This window comes from Hylobates moloch, unplaced genomic scaffold (genome assembly GCF_009828535.3).
Source record: "Hylobates moloch isolate HMO894 unplaced genomic scaffold, HMol_V3 SCAFFOLD_16, whole genome shotgun sequence".
In the NCBI taxonomy this organism is placed as follows: Eukaryota; Metazoa; Chordata; class Mammalia; order Primates; family Hylobatidae; genus Hylobates; species Hylobates moloch.
This window is the reverse complement of record NW_026652291.1, coordinates 37,739,187-37,758,581: the sequence shown is the minus strand read 5'-3', so window position 1 is coordinate 37,758,581 and position 19,395 is coordinate 37,739,187. Positions and strand designations below refer to the sequence as shown.

The 19,395-nt window shown below is 42.7% G+C and overlaps 1 protein-coding gene across 2 annotated transcripts; it reads right to left on the bottom strand.

The window, feature by feature from the left end:
- Positions 1-312: 312 nt before the first annotated feature.
- Positions 313-19,195, bottom strand: RDH11 (retinol dehydrogenase 11). Of its 2 annotated transcripts, XM_032134684.2 has the most exons (7): positions 19,077-19,195; positions 16,425-16,543; positions 15,929-16,084; positions 14,629-14,733; positions 13,701-13,910; positions 8,478-8,667; positions 313-1,833 (listed from the first exon to the last, which is right to left on the bottom strand). In XM_032134684.2, the coding sequence occupies exons 1-7, from the start codon at positions 19,148-19,150 to the stop codon at positions 1,731-1,733; spliced, it is 957 nt and encodes a 318-aa protein (XP_031990575.1). In that variant the 5' UTR covers positions 19,151-19,195; the 3' UTR covers positions 313-1,730. The 2 variants fall into 2 exon arrangements, with proteins under 2 accessions (XP_031990575.1, XP_031990576.1); XM_032134685.2 differs by lacking the exon at positions 13,701-13,910.
- Between the last annotated feature and the right edge of the window lie 200 nt (positions 19,196-19,395).

Here is a 19,395-nt window from a genome sequence, read left to right as displayed (position 1 = left end):
AGACCCTGTCTCTAATTAAAAAGAAAAGAAAGAAAAAAAAATGGCCCGGAATGATCAAGAAATGTAGAAAAAGTGTCTGTGAAGAGTGTCAAAAAAGGTTAAGTAGGAAATGGTGAATGAATAATCAGATTATCACACAACCTAAATTAATAGCATGTGGATTGAGATTACACTGTAGCTAGACTCTGGAACAAACTATTCTTTAGAATGAGAAATCATTGCATAACCATAATAATGAACAGTGTTTTCTTCTTTTGACTGTAATCAAACTTTTAATTCTTCGTTTTTATTCTGGTAAATGAAAACAAAAAATAATCAAAAAGAATTTTTATTTGTCATTGACAGTTCAATATAAATTAAGTAAAACATTAATTCATTTATTCTGCACTATTATCAGAATTTTTCTAATTTTTCCATAAAATGACCATTTCTAAACATATAGCTTAATGGTCAAAACAAGTGCAATAAAAGATTTACAAATATCAGAAGTGAAGCCTGTGGTCCTATAACTCTTTTCCCCACCAAAGTTAAAATGTAATTGTCATTCCAGGAAATCAAAATCTTTTAGAATAGCACACTCCAAACAAGTGATGCGAACACTACTAATTCCTCAGACTTCCTTTGGCAGCATTACTTTTGATAAGGAGTCTCCAAATAAAATACAAAATTTTGGCACAGACATTTTAATCTTGTCAAGACAATGTAAGGAAATGCCCCAAAAGATTATTAAATTGACCATAATTACTAATATCGGTCCCTAAGATAATTTTTCTGAATGAAGAATTGGTTTTTTTCTTTTTGTTTTTAGTTTTTTTTTTTTTTTTTTTTTTTGCCACACTGGTTTTTGTTAAGACCTCATCAGTCTTGGGTGCTTGCCCTCAATTCCTCCATAGCTGTGTTAGTATATTTAATGTCTTTTGCTATTTTCTTAATCCTTAACTAGTCCCTTCATTTTGTGCATTATCTTCCAGTATTCTCCTTCTTTTTTTTTACTTCTTCCCTGATACCCATGTGCTCTTGGTGGATAGTTACCAACATATACAGAATCTGCTTCCCTTTGCAGCGTTTCATTTGCGTAAAGACTGGATGGCACTAGTTTGCTCCATCTCTGATTATTGTGGCTGTTTTGAACTTTGTGAAAATACTCCCTTGGCACGCATAAACAAGAAGACACACAAAGATATACACAATTTTTAGTAGAGGTGGGGTTTCACCATGTTGGCCAGGCTGGTCTTGAACTACTGACCTCCGGTGATCCACCATGCCTGGTCAAGCCCTGCTCCTGAGCCAAGTCATTGTCATTCATGTTAGCAGAGGTTGCAGTGTGGCCCTCTTGAAGTGAAGACTGGTTGGTTGGGAGGAACTGAATTGTGAACAAAGAAGCTAGTTCAAATTCACATAAATCATCCCTGCTATAGCTTAGATTCTCCTAGATAGTAGTTTCTTTCAGAAGGAAAATGAGCTGTGCAGGTCATATGAGGGTCTTCTTATCCTATTATGCTATCTCTAGTAACTCTGGCAGTAACAGAAGCAAAGTAAATCTGGATATGACAGACATTTAGACGAATCTGGCAGTACGCTGAGTTTTAACTGGACACCAAGCAGGCAAGGCTGGAAGGTTTTGCTCTCTTTGTGCTAAAGGTTTTGGAAACCTTGAAGGAGAATCATTTTGACAAGAAGTACTGTATAGTCTGCTGCAGTCTTCTCTTGGGTCCAACTGGCACTGCCTGTTAGTCTATTGGGAGGCCCAGCAGGTCACAACTGACGTCCCACAGCCGCCTTGCTATTGTCTCATTACGAGCTTGGGCAGAGACCCATGCCACATGACAGTCACTGGAAGGTAAAGAGAAAGGTATGAAGCACAGTGTTAAGAATGAAGTCTGCCATCTGCCAGAGATAAGGAATATGACATAAAAACAACCAGGGATCACATGTTCTCCATGTACTTCACAGGGCCAGTGTTTGTCCTTAGCTCTTCATTCTCCAGTCCGTAGCCAGAGAAAATGTAATTCCCATTTTAGATCTCCTCGCTAGACCACCTCTCATCGGAATGCTTTGTTTGATATATAATGCATACATTTGGTCTTTATATTCCCCTATTTATATAATTTAATATCAGTGCCTGCCTGACACCCATGTATATCCATCTTCTTCAAGTAAGTCCATAAGGCCCATTCTACAGGGCCTTGGACAATGTCATATAGCTGAGATCCTGCTATTCACATTGGTCAGAGATGCTTGGAGTAGTAAAAAAAAAAAAAAAAAAAAAAAAATGCTTATTTCTGGACTACTTGAAGTTATACTGTTTGTAAACTCATGAGAAGTAAAGCCAGCTTCGAAAACAACAAAAGGAAAAGGCGACAACAGAAAAGAAATGGTAAAACCAAGGTACCAGGTGTCTTGGTCCGTTTTGTGGTGCTGTAACAGAATACGACAAACTGGGTAACTACAATGAGCATACAGAAACTGGCTTATGATTATGGAAGCTGAGAAGTCCAAGATCAAGGGGCTGGCATCTGATGAAGGCCTTCTTGCTGTGTCATAACAAGATGGAAGGCATCACATGGGTAAGAGAGGGAAGGGGACCCAAGTCATCCTTTAATAAGGAACCACTCCCACGATAATGAACCCATTCCAGAGATAATAGCATTAATCCATTCATGAGGGCTGCCCTTGTGACCTAATTTACCTCTTAAAGGCCCTGCCTCTCTACACTGTTGTATCGAGGCTTAAGTTTCCAACATATGAACCTTGAGGGACACATTCAAATCATAGCAAAGTGTTTCATATACCCTCTCTTCATTGCTGTAATTCCAAGTTTTTTTTTTTTTTTGGAGGCGGAGTCTCACTCTGTCGCCCAGGCTGGAGTGCAGTGACGCGATCTCAGCTCACTGCAACCTCCGCCTCCCAGGTTTGAGCAATTCTCCTGCCTCAGCCTCCAGAGTAGCTGGGATTATAGGCGCCTGCCACCATAACTGGCTAATTTTTGTATTTTTGGTAGAGACAGGGTTTTGCCATGTTGGCCAGGCTGGTCTTGAACTCCTGACCTCAAGTGATCCGCCTGCCTCGGCCTCCCAAAGTGCTGGGATTACAGGCGTGAGCCACTGCACCCAGCCTGTAATTCCAAGTTTTATAATTTTATAATTCCAATGCAGAAAATTTTCTTAGGGACAATTCTTACTCATTTTCGTATTCTCTGGATCTGGTATACATCTGGTAAGCATTCAGTCAAAGTTTTTAAAAAAATGATTGAATGGATTACAATCTTTAAAGTCATGTGAGGAAACAATTTTTAAAAGTATACTATTTCAAGAAAATTGCTTCCTCAGTATTCTAAGCAAATTCTGAAGATGAAAGAGTTGACAAGTCTAATTAACTATATATGCAAACTCTTAACACTATGTCCAGTAAGACGGTGGGATTCAAAGTGTGCACCACAAACCAGCAGCAGGAGCATCAACTGGGAGCTTGTTAGAAATTCTCCAGCCCTACTCCAGACATACTGAATGAGAATCTCTAGGGTTGTGGTCCAGGAATCTGTTTTCAACTAGTTCTCCAGATGATTCTTGAACACACTAAAGTTTGAGAAATACCATTTCAAAATATCATCACATTTACAAAACAAGTCTTATCAGTACTTCTGTTTAAGAAGACTCAACAGTATGACCAGTACAACTTGCCATTTCTTAGTGAAAAGATCATCAGTGAGAACCACAAGGCTCTGTATCACTCTCTGGAAATGACTCAGCCTTTGTAAGCCTCTGCGTCCTCCACTGCACTGTGCCTTATACTCTTCATAAGGTTACAGTGAAGAGCAAAGAACACAGTTGACATGAAGCTTCCTTGTAGGCTATAAAAAGTAATCAAATACTACAGCAAGAGCTTTCTGGTTGTTTTTTTTAGACAGGGTCTCACTGTTGCCCAGGCTGGAGTGCAGTGGTGCGATCGCAGCTCACTACAACCTCCTCAGGCTCAGGTGATCCTCCTACCTCAGCCTCTCAAGTAGCCAGGACCACAGGGACACGCCACCACGCCTGGCTAATTTTTGCATTTTTTATAGAGATGGGGTCTCATTATGTTGCCTAGGCTGGTCTTGAACTCCTGGGCTCAAGTAGTTTGCCCACCTCAGCCTCCCAAAATGCTGGGATTACAGGTGTGAGCCACCGCGCCCAGCCAAATAAGAGCTATTTAAGTGTGCCTATGGCATCAGCATGGTCACAGTATTGACATTTCCAGGGGGATTTTGCTAAGAATTAGTATAGGTAAAAGATAAACTAATTTCAAAACCTACTGCAATGCTATAGTAATCAAGATAGTGTGATACGGGCATAAGGACAGACATACAAATGAACGGAACAGAAAAGTGAAACATAAACCCTTATATTTATGGTCAATTGATTTTTGACAAGCTTACTGTTATACTCCAATTGTGTTCCCCCAAAATTAATATGTTGAAGCCCTAACCCCCAGTGTGACTGTATTTAGAGATAGGGCCTTTAAGGAGGTAACTAAGGTTAAATGAGGTCATCAGGGCGGGGCCCTAATCCAACAGGACTAGTGTCCTTATAAAAAGAGGAAGAGACACCAGGAGTGTGTGTACATAGAGGAAAGGCCATGCAAGGGCTCAGAGAAAAGGCATCCATTTGGAAGTCAGGAAGGCAGGCCTCACCAGAGACCAACCAGGCCAGCACCTTGATCTTGGACTTTCAGTCTCCAGAAGTGTGAGAAAATAAATTTATATTGTTTAAGCCACCCAGTCTGTGGGATTCTGCTATGGCAGCCTGAGCAGACTAATACAGATACCAAGACAATTCAATGGGTAGAAAACTGTCTTTTCAACAAATGGTGCTAAGGCACTGGATATCCACATGCAAAAGAATGAAGGTTGACCCCTACCTCATATCATATACAAAAATTAGTTCAAGGCCGGGTGTAGTGGCTCACGCCTATAATCCCAGCACTTTGGGGGGCTGAGGAGGGTGGATCACTTGAAGTCAGGAGTTGCAGACCAGCCTGACCAACATGACAAAACCCCATCTCTACTAAAAATACAAAAATTAGCCAGGCTTGGTGGTGTGCACCTGTAGTCCCAGCTACTCGGGAGGCTGAGACAGGAGAATTGCTTGAACCCGGGAGGCAGAGGTTGCAGTGAGCAGCTTGGGTCACAGAGCAAGATTCTGTCTCAAAAAGATAATAATTATAAAATAAAATAAAAATAGTTCAAAATAGATCACAGACCTATGTAATGCTACAACTATAAAACTATTAGAAGAAAACAGGGGTTGCTATGGTTTGAATGTATCCCTTAAAAAATCACATGTTGGAAACTTAATCCCTCTGCCTTCATGAACAGATTAATTAATAAAGGCTTTGCCCTCATACATGGATTAATGTCACTATCATGGGAGTGGGTTTGTTCTTGCTTGCCCTCTCACATATGTGATGCCCTCTGCCATATTATGACACAGCAAGAAGGCCCCAACCAAATGCCAGGCACCATGTTCTTAGACTCCTCAGCCTCCCGAACCATGAGCTAAGTAAATTTCTTTAGAAATTACCCAGTCTGTGGTATTCTGTTATAGTAACAGAAAACTGTCTTTACTAAAGACAGTAGTAAATCTTTGTGACCTTGGGTAAGGCAATGATTTCTTAGATACGACTGCACAAGTAACAACAAATAGATAAACTGGACTTCATCAAAATTTAAGTTTTATATTTCAAAAGATACCATTAAGAAACTTAAAAGACAACCCACAGAATGAGAGAATATTTGCGAATTATATATCTGACAAGGAACTCGTATCTAGACTATTAAGAACTCTTGCAACTCAACAATAAAAAGACAATTATCCAACTTAAAAATGGGCAAAGGACTTGAATAGACATTTCCCCAACAAAGAAACAAATGAACCAAAAAGCGCATGAAAAAATGTTCAACATCATTAGTAGGAAAATGAAATGAAAATAAAAACAAGATATTCCTTCATACTCACTAGGATGGCTAAACTCAAAAGGAGAGACAATAACAACTGTTGTTGAGGATGTGAAGAAATTAGAACACTCATAGACTGCTGGTGGGAATGTAAAATGGGGCAGTCACTTTGGGAAAGTTTGGCAGTTCCTCAGCAGTTAAATACAGTTACCATATAACCCAGAAATTCCACTTCCATGTACCCAAGAGGAATGTCCACACAAAAATTTCTACACAAATGGTCACAGAAGTATTATTCAAATAGCTAAAAAGTGCAAACCCAAATGCCCATCACCTGATGAATGAATAAATAAGATGTGGCAAATCTATACAATGAAATGTTATGCAGCAATAAAAAGAAATGAAGTACTGACACATGCTTTGGCATGGGTGAACCTTGATAACATTAAGCTAAGTAAAAGAAGTCAGTCACAAAAGGCCACATACCATATGATTCCATTTATATGAAATGTCCAGTAAAGGCAAATTCTTAGAGACATAAAGCAGACTAGTGGTTGCAGGCAGAAAGAATAGCCAGTGCAAAAATCTTAAGGCTTCAATCAAAACAGACTTTTATGTTCATTTCTTGATGGTGGTCTACACGGCTGCTGTTGGATCTTCAAAATGAATTAAGAATCCATAGCACAGGAAAGGCTCTTCAAAAGTCAATCCAATAGTAAGTTATGGATTTAGAGCTGACTTTCTTTAAACCACTCAGTCAAAACCGAGATAAAGGGTTATTTTTTTTTTTTTTTTTTTTTCTTAAAATCTCTAGGGAAGAAGAATCCAGTCACTCTTGGAAAATCAATCCAGTATACTATATAAATCTATCTTCTTATACTTCAGAACCACATTTCCAACTATCTGCTATACATTTCTACTTGCATGCCTTATAGATAACACACACGCAACATGTACAGAGCCAGGTTTATTACATAGTGGACAACTGTTACTCTTTGGCTGAACATTCTACTTTCTTTTGGCAGTAGCAACCTGATTTCCTTCTGCAGAATTACCTTTTCCCCTCAATATAGTTTGAAGAGAGCATTAATAAAGTCCCTGTTTGCCTCTAATCAAAAGAGTAAAAATGAAGGGATGGGAGGAAGGAGATCCAATGCTTCCTCCCTAGAGAGTGGATGATAAGCAATAAAACCTAAACACTAAAGATAGCTGGCATTCGCTCACTCTAGCAGCAATGCCCCGGCTAGCTGACTGCCACTCTAACTCTTCTTAGCCTGGCTCTTCAGTCTTCCCTTTCAACCTAGGGGTCCCTCTTCTCCCTACTAATATTTTAATAAATTTCCTTCTTGCTTAAGCTAGACAAAGTCCCTTTCAACTGCTTTGGAATCCAAGAACCCTAAGTTCCACACATTACTTTTCCATGTCTGCTGTCCTAGTTAATGTCATCATCAACCTCATTCAGGCTTGAAATTCAGGTTAGCAAAGCCTCCCTCATCCCCTCATTTAATTAATCATCCAGTGATAAAAATTCTGCTGCTTCAGGGCCTCTTTCACATTACCATTCCTTTCATTACAACTTTCTGGAACTCTCTCTCTCACTAGGTTAATTATTCATTCATGAAACAAAGTTTCTAAAGCACAGACCAGATTATGTCTGTCTACTGAAACAACTCTGGGGGCTCCTCCACAAGGCTGACATTATAGGCCTCTCATAATCTGTCTACCTTTCTTTCCAATCTTAATGCTATTTTCAGCTACTTCCCTAAAATTTCAGGTCATTTCAACAATAACCTGAAGTAGAGGTAAAAACATGTTAAAATTTTGATCTTATGTGATGCCTGGGATTTGCTTCAAAATAATATGGGAGAAGAAAAATATGGAAAGGGGTAGAGAATGGGGATAGGGCAGAATTGGCCATGGGTTAATGGTAGCTGAGGCTCCATTATATGCAGGCTCAGTGCACTATTTTATCTACCCCTGTGTTATATTCAAAATTCTCTACATTTAAATCATTTTAATCATTTTAAATGTCTTCGCTTATTTGAGAGGGGAGTCCATAGGTAGTAATATTTCAATCCTGAAGACAATAGAGAAATACAGATTCAAATTCTTTTTTTTTTTTTTTTTTTTTGAGGCGGAGTTCCACCTGACCTTAGGTGATCTGCCCGCCTTGGCCTCCCAAAGTGCTGGGATTACAGGCGTAAGCCACTGCGCCCGGCCTCAAATTCTTTTTAAATTCTTTTTAATGTAAAACAATAGAATTAGGAATCCAAAAAAGAATAAAGAAAACTGGACCGACATAAGAAAGACAGGAAGAAAAGAAACATAATGCATAATTATCAGTATAAAAGATGGCATAAAATCAAATGTAGCAGTTATTACAAAAAAGAGAGTCAAATTCCCCTACTAAAAGGTAAAAACTCTAGAGCTAAAAGACAAAAGCTATATTAGACAATGTACTTTTAAAAAAGGGTATACCCAGACAAACCCAAATTATTTCCTTTGAGCAATAAATCTCATCTGCAAAAAGAGATAACATTCATACCTGAAATGATTCCCACTTAGAATCTCAAGACCTTCTGTTAAGGCACAGTGCAGGCTGGTCTGGGCTCCCTGCTGAGGAGTCTTGATGAAAAAGGAGAAAAGCCACCATATCCATCTCATGAAAGATGAGTGCCGAACCAGTTCAGATTGGACTGTGCCAGGGTGTACAGAATACGTTGTAACGCCAGAGCCTGGTTGGGGGTGGCATGAAGAGAGGGGAAGACAGGACTTGATTTTGCAGAATGGCCCAAAACAGAAAAGGACATAAATAAGCATGTGACCTTCACATATGGACTCTTTTGCCCATGGTGACTTCAGAAGTACTGCTCACAGTAATTTATACTTCCATCTCACAGATTTAAGAAGGCTCTAGAGTAGACAGTGCTAAGGACCTCTGTGTATTTGTGACTGGAAACTCCCCTGTCAGGAATCAGCAGAGCCAAGACTCATCCTCTCAGCAGCACTTAACATCGTTGACCACCCCCTTCTTTTTTAGAGATGGGGTCTCCCTATGTTGACCAGGCTGGTCTTGAACTCCTGGCCTGAAACAATCTTCCCACCTTGGCCTCCCAAAGTATTAGGATTACAGGCATGAGCCACCACACCCACCCCATCCCCCCCACTCTTTTTTTTTTTTTTTTACAGTCTCGCTCTCTTGCCCAGGCTGGAGTGCAGTGGCATGATCTTGGCTCACTGCAACCTCTGCCTTCCAGGTTCAAGTGATTCTCCTGCCTCACCCTCCCAAGTAGCTGGGACTACAGGCGTGCGCCACCACACCAGGCTAATTTTTGTATTTTTAGTGGAGACGGGATTTCATCATGTTAGCCAGACTGGTCTCGAACTCCTGACCTCAAGTGATCTGCTCACCTCGGCCTCGCAAAGTGCTGGGATTACAGGCGCCCATCCCCTTCTTAAAGTCTTCTTTTTCATTGGCTTCCATAAGTCTACACCACTTCTGGTTTTCCTAACCTTTCTGGCTGCTCTGTCTCAGTTTTCTGGACCAGTTCATCATCTTCTACACAAACATTAAATGTTGGAGTTCTCGTGGCTCACCAGACTCCCTCTCCATAATTCTACGGTGCTCACATTTTGTCCACAGTCCAAACTGCTCCTCTGAACTGCAGACACACTGGGAGTCAACACAATGTGGTGGTTATGGGCATGGATTTTGTAGACAGACTGCCCAGTTTCAAATCCTGGCTCCACTCATTAGCTGTGTAACCTTGGGCAAGTTCCCTTTTGTGACTCATTTCTTCATCTCTAAAATGGGAATAATCATAATACCTACACCTCACAGGGTGGTTATGAGGATTAAATGAGTTCATATATGTTAAAGGTCTTAAAAGCATGCCTGATGCAGCTGGCGTGGTGGCTCACACCTATAAGCCTAGCATTTTGGGAGGCCAAGGCAGGTGGACTGCCTGAGCTCAGGAGTTATAGACCAGCCTGGGCAACACGGTGAAACCCCGTCTCTACTAAAATAGAAAAAATTGGCCAGGCGTGGTGGTGTGCACCTGTAATCCCAGCTACTTGGGAGGCTGAGGCAGGAGAATGACTTGAACCGGGGAGGCAGAGGTTGTAGTGAGCTGATATTGTGCCACTGCACTCTAGCCTGGGTGACAGAGCGAGACACTGGTGCAAAAAAAAAAAAAAAAAAAAGAGTGCCTGATGCATGGTAAGCGCTAAATGACACTTTTGCACATGCTATTTCAGGCCCCCAATCCTTTATTGAAAACGTTGGGGCCAGACATCCTTCAATTTTTTTTTCTGATTGTAGAAAGGCAATATGAAATGTACACATACACTGCCTACTAATCTAATCTCCCTAGTATGGGAAATGTTTTGCTGCCAAATGAGTTTTAGTGTAAAGCTTTGAAGAAACAGAATTTTTCAGGTCTTTGTGGACTGACAGCTGCAGACACAGCTGTATTATTCCCAACTGCCTACTCAACATCTCCCTAGATGACCCATAGTAATGCAGACTCAGAGGTCCCAAATTGATTTCTACTTTTAAAGCCAAACCTGGTTCTTGCAGTGTTCCCAACATGCCCAATCAGGCAAAAGGGTTCTTGATGAATGCCCACCTAAAGCATGCATCTCCAGTCAACAAGCTTTCCCAAACCAAATCTCTCTCAGAAGTTTCTACTACACTCCAATTCCACCACCTAGTCCAAACTACCCTCATTTCTCGCCTCTGCTGATGAAATCAACTGCTGCAACCCCTCTTGCCCCCATTTTGAAAAGGCTTTAATTTTAAAGGTTTCCCATTGCTCTTAGAATAAACACTAAAATCCTTACTGTGGCCTCTGAGGGTTTGGCCTCTACCTACCTCACCAGTCTCAGCTCAGATCTTTATTAGTCTTGCTTTCTACAACCTACCAATGGTAACCTTCACTGTTTCTCAAACTGAGCCTGGACCTTTGTACATTCTCCTCCTTCTGCCTGGAATGTTTCTCAGCCGCCACATTTTTTTTTTTGAGATGGAGTTTCACTCTTGTTGCCCAGGCTGGGGTGCAATGGTGTGATCTCGGCTCACCACAACCTCTGCCTCCCAGGTTCAAGCAATTCTCCTGCCTCAGCCTCCTGAGCAGCTGGGACTACAGGCACACGCCAACATGCTCGGCTAATTTTGTATTTTTAGTAGAGATGGAGTTTCTCCATGTTGGCCAGGCTGGTCTTGAACTCCTGACCTCAGGTGATCTGCCCACCTCAGCCTCCCAAATTGCTGGGATTACAAGCATGAGCCACCACGTCTGGCCCCCACCTTTTTTTTTTTTTTTTTTTTTTTTTTTTCATTTTTTGTGACAGAGTTTTACTCGTGACGCCCAGGCTGGAGTACAATGGCGTGATCTTCGCTCACTGCAAACTCTGTCCCAGGTTCAGGCCATTCTCCTGCCTCAGCCTCTCCAGTAGCTAGGATTACAGGCGCCTGCCACCACACCTGGCTAATTTCTGTATTTTTAGTAGAGACGGGGGTTTCACCAAGTTGGCCAGGATGTTCTCGAACTCCTGACCTCAGGTGATCCACCAGCCTAGGCCTCCCAAAGTGCTGGGATTACAGGGGTGAGCCGCCGCACCCAGCCTCAGCCTCCACATTCTATCAGTACCTCTAATCCATTTAATTTCTAATCATCCTTCGGGGCTCAGCATGCAACTCACTTCTTCAGAAAAGTCTTCCCTGAACCCTCAGACTGAATAAGGTCCCCCCAAGACTCCCACTAAAATCCGTTATAAGTCCTGGTACTTCTCCTTTGTAACATTTATCACAATTATAATTAAACAGCCACAACAAAAAGGAAACAATCCAGATGTTAAGGAAATACATAAATACACTAAGGCACATCTATACTACGAAATACAACACAGCCAATACAATTAAGGGGTAAAACCATATGTACTAAATGGAAAGATCTCCAAGATACTGTGTTGGAGTTTCAGTTCCTTGTGCGTGATACATACATATGTAAATGCATAGGAAAATTATTGGAAAGGAGCACACAAGCTGTTGATAATGGTCACAGGAAGGGAGAAGAGCGGGGGGAAAAGGGGAATAAATGAAGGTGGTTTTTCACCTTAATTCTACATACTTCCATATGCTTTGAACCCCTTTTTTTTTCTTTTTTTGGTAGAGGAGATGAGGTCTCACTATTTTGCCCAGGCTGATCTTGAACTGGCCTCAAGTAATCCTCTGGTTTTGGCCTCCTAAAGTGCCTGGGATTAAAGGTGTGAGTCACTGTACCTGACCTTATTTGAACTTTTTACAATGAGAATTATTCATGCATTACTAGACTGATTTTACATTTAATAGTTTGTATAAAGACTTGCTAATAGTCTTTCTCCCCCGTTAGATGTAAACCAAACCAAGGAAGAGACTATACCTATCTTGTTCACCAACTCGCCCCCTGTCCCCTAACCCAGTGCACGGAACAACATGGGCACCGAATACGTGTCTGCTGAATGGCTGAATGAATGAATCTTCTGTCAAACCAGGGTTATTTTACTGCACCATAATGATTTTCCACTGAATCCTCACAACTATCAGAGTTACCGCATTCACGTATTAGTGAATTCTCACCACTGGATCCATCTTTCCACCTCCAGGCCACCCTAGCTCCCTGATCAACTCTTTGGATAGTTTTCACCATCCAGTTACCCTTATCTATCCTAAACTGATAAAAGATGTCATGCCCTGGGCACAAACTGGGCATAAGGACTGAGCTAACCACCAGTTTCCTTCCCATCTCACAGATGTTCATTTGGTAGGATGATCCTATTCCAACTATGGGGCACCTGTGCCTGATTCCTTGAGCCTGCATTCTGCCTGCCTCAATTCCTAGCATAGTTCACCCTCGATTTCCCTTCTCTTTATTAGAAATCCAGAGTAGACAGTGCTAAGGACCTCTGTGTATTTGTGACTGGAAACTCCCCTTCTCAAGCATGTATTTCCCTCTTATTTGACGCTTTGCAAGGGAGACCTTGCCCCTCCATATTCCCAGTACCTGTTTTAGTCTACTGCCTTTATCTAGTGCCAGTTCAGGTCCTTCCCTCCTACTCAGTCTCACTATGAGTAAAAAATCTTGACTTGCTTATGAAGCCTGAATTAATTATGACAATAAACTGTGAAGTAGTCCCATTTACATATGAAGAAGGAAGTCTTAAAAGTTAAGTAATGGCCAGGTGCGGTGGCTCACACCTAAAATCCCAGCACTTTGGGAGGCCAAGGTGGGTGGATCACCTGAGGTCAGGAGTTTCAGACCACCCTGACCAACATGGTGAAATCCTGTCTCTACTAAAAATACAAAAATTAGCCAGGCCTGGTGGCACGCACCTGTAGTCCCAGCTACTCAGGAGGCTGAGGCAGGAGAATCACTTGAACCTGGGAGGTGGAGGTCGGCAGTGAGCCGAGATTGCACCATTGCACTCCAGCATGGATGACAGAGCGAGATCCCGTCTCAAAAAAAAAAAAAAAAAAAACGTTAAGTAACTTGCTATAGATCACGCAGCTAGTAAGTAGTAAAGCCAGGCCTTCAGACTCAAAGTCAGAGTCTCACTGTCCCAGCCAGCCACCTCCAATATTCAGTTGTAGACTACTAAAACTGTACCCAATTATAGCCACGGAAGCAGGTCCTCTCCAGGTGATGGGCTCTGGAAACAGTTTCCATTCCTGTGCTTTTACCTGCCTCTCTCTGACTCATGTCTCCACACTCATTTCCTCTAGGCCCACCTTTTAGTCTCCGGGCCAGTTCCTGGGTGAAGAGGATGTTGGCTAGCTTGCTGTGACAATAGGCAAGGCCTGCATTGTAGAATTTCTCGCCCTGCAGGTTATGGAAGTGGATCCTTCCCAGGTGATGTGCGAGGGAAGACACATTTACTATCCTTGATGGGGCTGATTCCTTTAGTTTCTCTAGCAGCAGATGGGTCAGGAGGAAGTGACCTGTTGAGAAATACTAGAATTAATGAAGTTCAGGGCCATGTGGGAATGACAGGAGTCGTGGTGAGCAGGCCTCAGCTATGGGAGGCAGATAATTCAGAAATAAGGTCTTTCCCTCCAACTTTTCATTATCAACTAGAAAACAAGTTTAATGAAGGTTTAGGGAAATAACAACAGCCAAAGACATGAGGCATCCTTATACAAGCGAGATAGGTCTAGACTATGTGAATATGAAGTCCCAGCTCATTCCTACTTTGGTTAATCTCATTCTTAAGAGCTGGTTGGCTGGGTGCAGTGGCTTACGCCTGCAATCTCAGCACTTAAGGAGGCTGAGGCAGCAAGGTGCCTGAGGCCAGGAGTTCAAGAACAGCCCGGGCAACATAGCAAGACCCTGTCTCTACAAAAAAAGAGCAGATAACCTATACCTGATGCTGGCCACAAGGATCACTACTAAGAAAGCAACACAGTCCCCTAAATCAGTTAGTCTGTTAAAAAATGCACCAAGGCAAACCAAATCTAAATCACAGATTAAAAAGCGGGCAGAACCTGGAGCAGCCCTCAGGTATTCCTCAGCTATCAGGTAGGACCAAACCATTATGCACACATGGTCTATTATGGTCCTGAGGTTCAATCACACAACAAGAAGGCTCAATCTGACCCCTAAGTTTCCCAAAGAGAATTTTCGGTCTCTCTAGCTTTGTGATAAGGCCAGATTTCTTACCCAAGTGGTTGACTCCTATGTGCATCTCAAAGCCATCTGCTGTTTTCGAGTACGGACACATCATCACTCCTGCATTGTTGATCAAAATGTGGAGGTGCTTTTCCTCTGCAGGGACAAGACAATGGAGCATGGAAGTGGCTAGCCAAGGCTATTACATCTCAGAAAGCTGCCTCACGCTCAGGCTTTGAAAGTGAGGATGCAGGACTTCAACCTTCCCTCCATTTTTCCTTCATATTTATTTTCTATTGTTTTTCATTTTAAGACTTTAGTTGAATCCCACCTACTTTTACTATGTGGCAAAATTCCATTTTATACTACCAAATGACCTTCCTGATCTTTGTAGTTCGGGAGCTACTTACTCACTGCTTTTGGGAATTGTTTCATCCACCTCTCTCAATAAAAAGACTTCCCAAGCTGAATGGAAAGATTCCAAAGCAAGAGAAAAAAGAATGTTCTCTATGTACCTCTGCCCTGGGATTCAGGTCCCCAAAGAAATAAACACCTGCTTCACCTCTTTATTGCATCTTCCAATTCTCTCTCATGGTTCATTTCCTCATGTGGTTTGTAATTTATGACTATGAGTTCACACCAGTGAAAGTTTTTTCCTTGAAGGCCTAGATCCCTGGGCTATAAGGGGATATGCCTATAGAGTGCTCTTAGATTTGCTTTTGATGAGACACTACAGGTTTTTATGTTAACTTCCCATAGAGTATTACACACACATACAAAAATCAAACCCATAAATATCCTTGTATCATTTGGTGGTATGAATTCGGACCCCACAGATGATGCCAGCTCGGGTTCTAATTTTTTGCAGATGAGTCTTTATCCATCTTGTCTAGACAGATGGTAAACTTCTTTGTCATGTCTCTGAGCTGGTGGCCAGGATTTTTATTAGCCTCTATAGTATGGACCAGATGGCCCTTTGTGAATCTCAACTTTGTGTAGAACCTCAAATACAGCTCCAGCTCTCAAAGGCCTGTGGCCTCATCTCCTATCCCTGTATAAGTATTTAGACCCCAGACCCTAAAAAGCCTGTACTGAGTGCTGAGACTCCCATGAGGTTTCTGGCTTCAGCTCTTGCTCACTGCTATGATGTTTTGAATTCACTTTTTGTTTCTGCCTCTGGAAGATATCCCTTTGACATAAATCATGTCCCAGTGACTATGAGTTCAGCTACAAAGTTTTTGGCTATATTTTATCCACCACTTCTATAAGGAAGAGGGACCTTTTCCTTTTAGTTAAATCTGCCATGTTGACCTCAAGACCCACAACATAGTCTCTCTAGTTCTACACTTACCGGCTAAGAAGCCTTTAGCAAAAGCTCGAATAGACTTAGTATCAGACAGGTCCAGTTTCCGCACCAACACCTGCTGGTTCCCTGTCGTGGTCTGGATCTCTTTGGCCACCAATTCCCCCTTTTCCACATCCCGGCAAGCTAAATATACTCGAGCTCCTGTCAGTCAACATATGAAAGAGAAATGGTCAGCTCTGTTTTTGAGCTGGCATTATAAATCTAATGTTATTTCCAATACTTTTTTAAAAAACACACATTTTTACCCTTTCTTCACAAGAGAGGTATCTGATTAGCAAATAGGTAAAGAAAAATAAATTAATAATATTCATTAAGGGTCCATTATATGTAAAGCATAGTACTAGTTTCAGATCAGCAAATCAGTGGAATCCTTAGGTGTTCTTGAATTCCAAAACTGGGAAGAAACAATGAGAATGAATCATCATTACTGTGAGGGGTAAAACAGCAGTAATAGGAGGGAATTGAAAGGAAGTAAACTTGCCTCTCTGAGCCAGCTCTTTGGCTGTCTCCTTCCCGATACCTGTGTTAGCTCCAGTGACCACAACTACTTTCCCAGGAAGCTGAGCAGTTGATGTACACACCCCACTGGACAGCATTTTCCTGCAGATAGAGAAGGAGAGCTCATCAATTCTTCATTCTCCTGTCTCAGCCAGTAGGTTCCTGCAACTCCGTGTCTTCTGGCTGAGGTTTGCTTTAGTTCTTTCCACTGTTGTCCTTTTAAGGAAACAGTGTCCGTTTAAGGAAAGTTGGAGGAAAGATGACAAAAGTTTTCTGCTTTTGCTCAAAGACAAAAGTGATTCTAGTACAAGGGCAAAGCTTACAGCTGTTCTCTGCAGCACAAGAACTGGATAAATATCTGATTAGCCAGGCACCTGGCTTTGGTTTGCGCTCTCCCTAAGGCACCTGTGACTTAGGAAATCACAAGATTCAGCCCAGATGAAGAAATAACTAGTTTCTGTAGGTCAATCTGTCCACAACTGGCATTTTATGGCCTTGAGAAATGGCTAATCCAATACAAAAAGTTAAAATTATGAAAGCTTGTGACTCTGGGACAAAAGAAAAAAGAAAAAAAAACACACCCACACGCATGCACACACACACTTAAAACAAAGAGAAGATTATGTATGCACAAAGGGGAGCTGGGATTCAAGTCTTGCTTTGTCTAATTAGAGTCCTTGTTTCTTTCTTTCTCTCTGTTTTTTTTTTTTTTTTTTTTTTTTTTGAGACAGAGTTTCACTCTTGTTGCCCAGGCTGGAGTGCAATGGCCTGATCTCGGCTCACTGCAACCTCCACCTTCACTGCAACTTCCACCTTCACTGTAACCTCCACCTCCCAGATTCAAGCGATTCTCATGCCTCACCCCCTCACCCATGCACCACCAAGCCCAGCTAATTTTTGTATTTTTAGTAGAGAAGGGGTTTCACCACGCTGGCCAGGATGGTCTCAAACTCCTGACCTCAGGTGATCCGCCCACCTCGGCCTCCCAAAGTGCTGGGATTACAGGTGTGAGTCGCCAAGCTCAGCCTAGAGTCCTTGTTTCTAAGCACTACACTATATTGCCTTTTCCAAATGAATGAATGCACAAACACAGATTGGCGGTTTTCAGACTGGCCTATTCTCTTCTTGGCAATGTTGGGACTCTGGTTAACCTGGAGACCAGGAGATGCATTTTTAAAGAGCATTTCAGCCTTTTTCATTGAACTTGGAATAATTGCAAGGTACATACTCTTAGCCACTGAAGCTACCTGCTTAATGCGAAAATGCTGACAGGGAGGCAGATTAACTCATGGTTCCCACAAAGCATCACCTCCCTCCTCAGAGAACAAGCCTCCAGGCTGTTTCCCACATCCCCTTACTGTAGCTCCAGGAGTGACAACTTAGTACTGTACTTAGTTCTTTCTTCTCCTTAACCAGCAGGAATGAAAGAGACAACTATAAAAGTCCAGCTCTGGCCCGATTCCCATAACCCTGCTGAGTTGGGAATACAGCTCCTGGAATACATATATATATATATATATATTTTTTTTTTTTTTTCCCAGAAAAATCCCTCTGGGGTATGAGCACTATTTTCAGTTCTGGTTCAACTTTTCATTGAGATTCTATGTGGATAAGAGGATCTTGTAGTAAACAAAAGATAAAAAGCAGTGTTTTCATCTGAGTGTGAGAAACCATGTGTGCCTAGATGTGGGAGAACTGAGTGTTCAGAAGGGAGAAAAAATATAACTGGAAGAGGGGCACCAGAGAGGGAAGAGAAAATAAAAATAAAAGAAGGAAAGTAGGTGACTGTGGTAAGAAATGACTGTGATCTGGCCTAGCTTCAAGTTCTACTGGGACTAAGACCGCCCACCTGGGGAAGGAGTGTGTCTATTCAGTCACTGGTCCGTCACCACTGGTGACTTACTTAGAACCAATTAGCAGGCTGCCGGTTTTACAGCCCGCTGCTGATTCACTGGGGCACTTGGCCAGCCTTCGGCTGATTGATCTATCACCTGGTCAATACCTTCCCACCATTCTCCCAGCCCTCACCGCCCCAGTACCCTAGCTCTTAACTCAGATCCCCCGTGCTCCTGCTCGCAAGGCAGGATAGAGCTCATAACCAAACACTCTTCCTTTTCACTTTTCTCCTTTACAACATCCGCCCACAGAACGAGCGATTGTTAACAGTAACGAGAGAGCAAGGATGGGGCCGCAGATGTTACGATTGCTATCAGTTTCAGAGGGCGAAATGTGGAATCGCTCCTTTGTGCCTCGAAGGCTGGTTTAAGACGTGGGAATTAAGGGGAAAACAGCGTCGGGCCATATCCCATTGAAGGGTCCGAAACTCAAGCGTTTGAGGTAGCCTTACCCTCGGGATTCCCTGGAGCCAGAATTAGGGGGTGCTTAGACAAAAGAAAAACGGGCCAGGGAAAAGCAGGGTGCCCCGGAGTGCCGCCCTTTCTCCCCGCCTGGGGTCTCGGGTCTCCTCCTGGCACCCAGGACAGCTGGACCTCGCCTCCAACCCACCGAACTCTGGGCCCCGCCATCTTGGAGCCCCCCCAGGGGAGTTTTCCAAGAAAGCTTTGGTGGGGATTCTATGTTTCCCTCCCGCCCCGCAACAAGAATTCTCAAGAGAAGGCAATACATTTGCACAGACCTGATTTGGGGCACAGCCATATACAGAAGGAAGGGCAGCAGGAGCAGCAACAGCGGGAACAGGAGCTCAACCATCTCTGCCGGCTGCAGCGGCACCAGAGCTGGATGCCCCAGCGGTGCTCGCCGACTATGGCTTCTCTTTCTAGACACGCCCCAATTCAAATTACGACAGCCCGGGGAGCAGACCTTCTGGGAAATGTAGTCCAGAGCTTGGCAGCCTCAGGCGGGCTACGTGGGAGCGCTGCCGCCGACCCTGGCAGAAGTTGAATTTATACATCGCTAATCCCCAAACATCTAGGGCTTAGGGCCTGTGGGATCAT

Bases quoted from the DNA above. Each gene is read 5' to 3' on its own strand.
- RDH11 (XM_032134684.2), bottom strand. From the start codon at position 19,150: ATGGTTGAGCTCCTGTTCCCGCTGTTGCTGCTCCTGCTGCCCTTCCTT. The intron at 16,085-16,424 runs GCAAGTTTACTT...GTTGACTGACAG, and splicing joins CAAAGAGCTGGCTCAGAGAG to GAGCTCGAGTATATTTAGCT. The intron at 13,911-14,628 runs GTAAGAAATCTG...ATTTCTCAACAG, and splicing joins CATAGGAGTCAACCACTTGG to GTCACTTCCTCCTGACCCAT.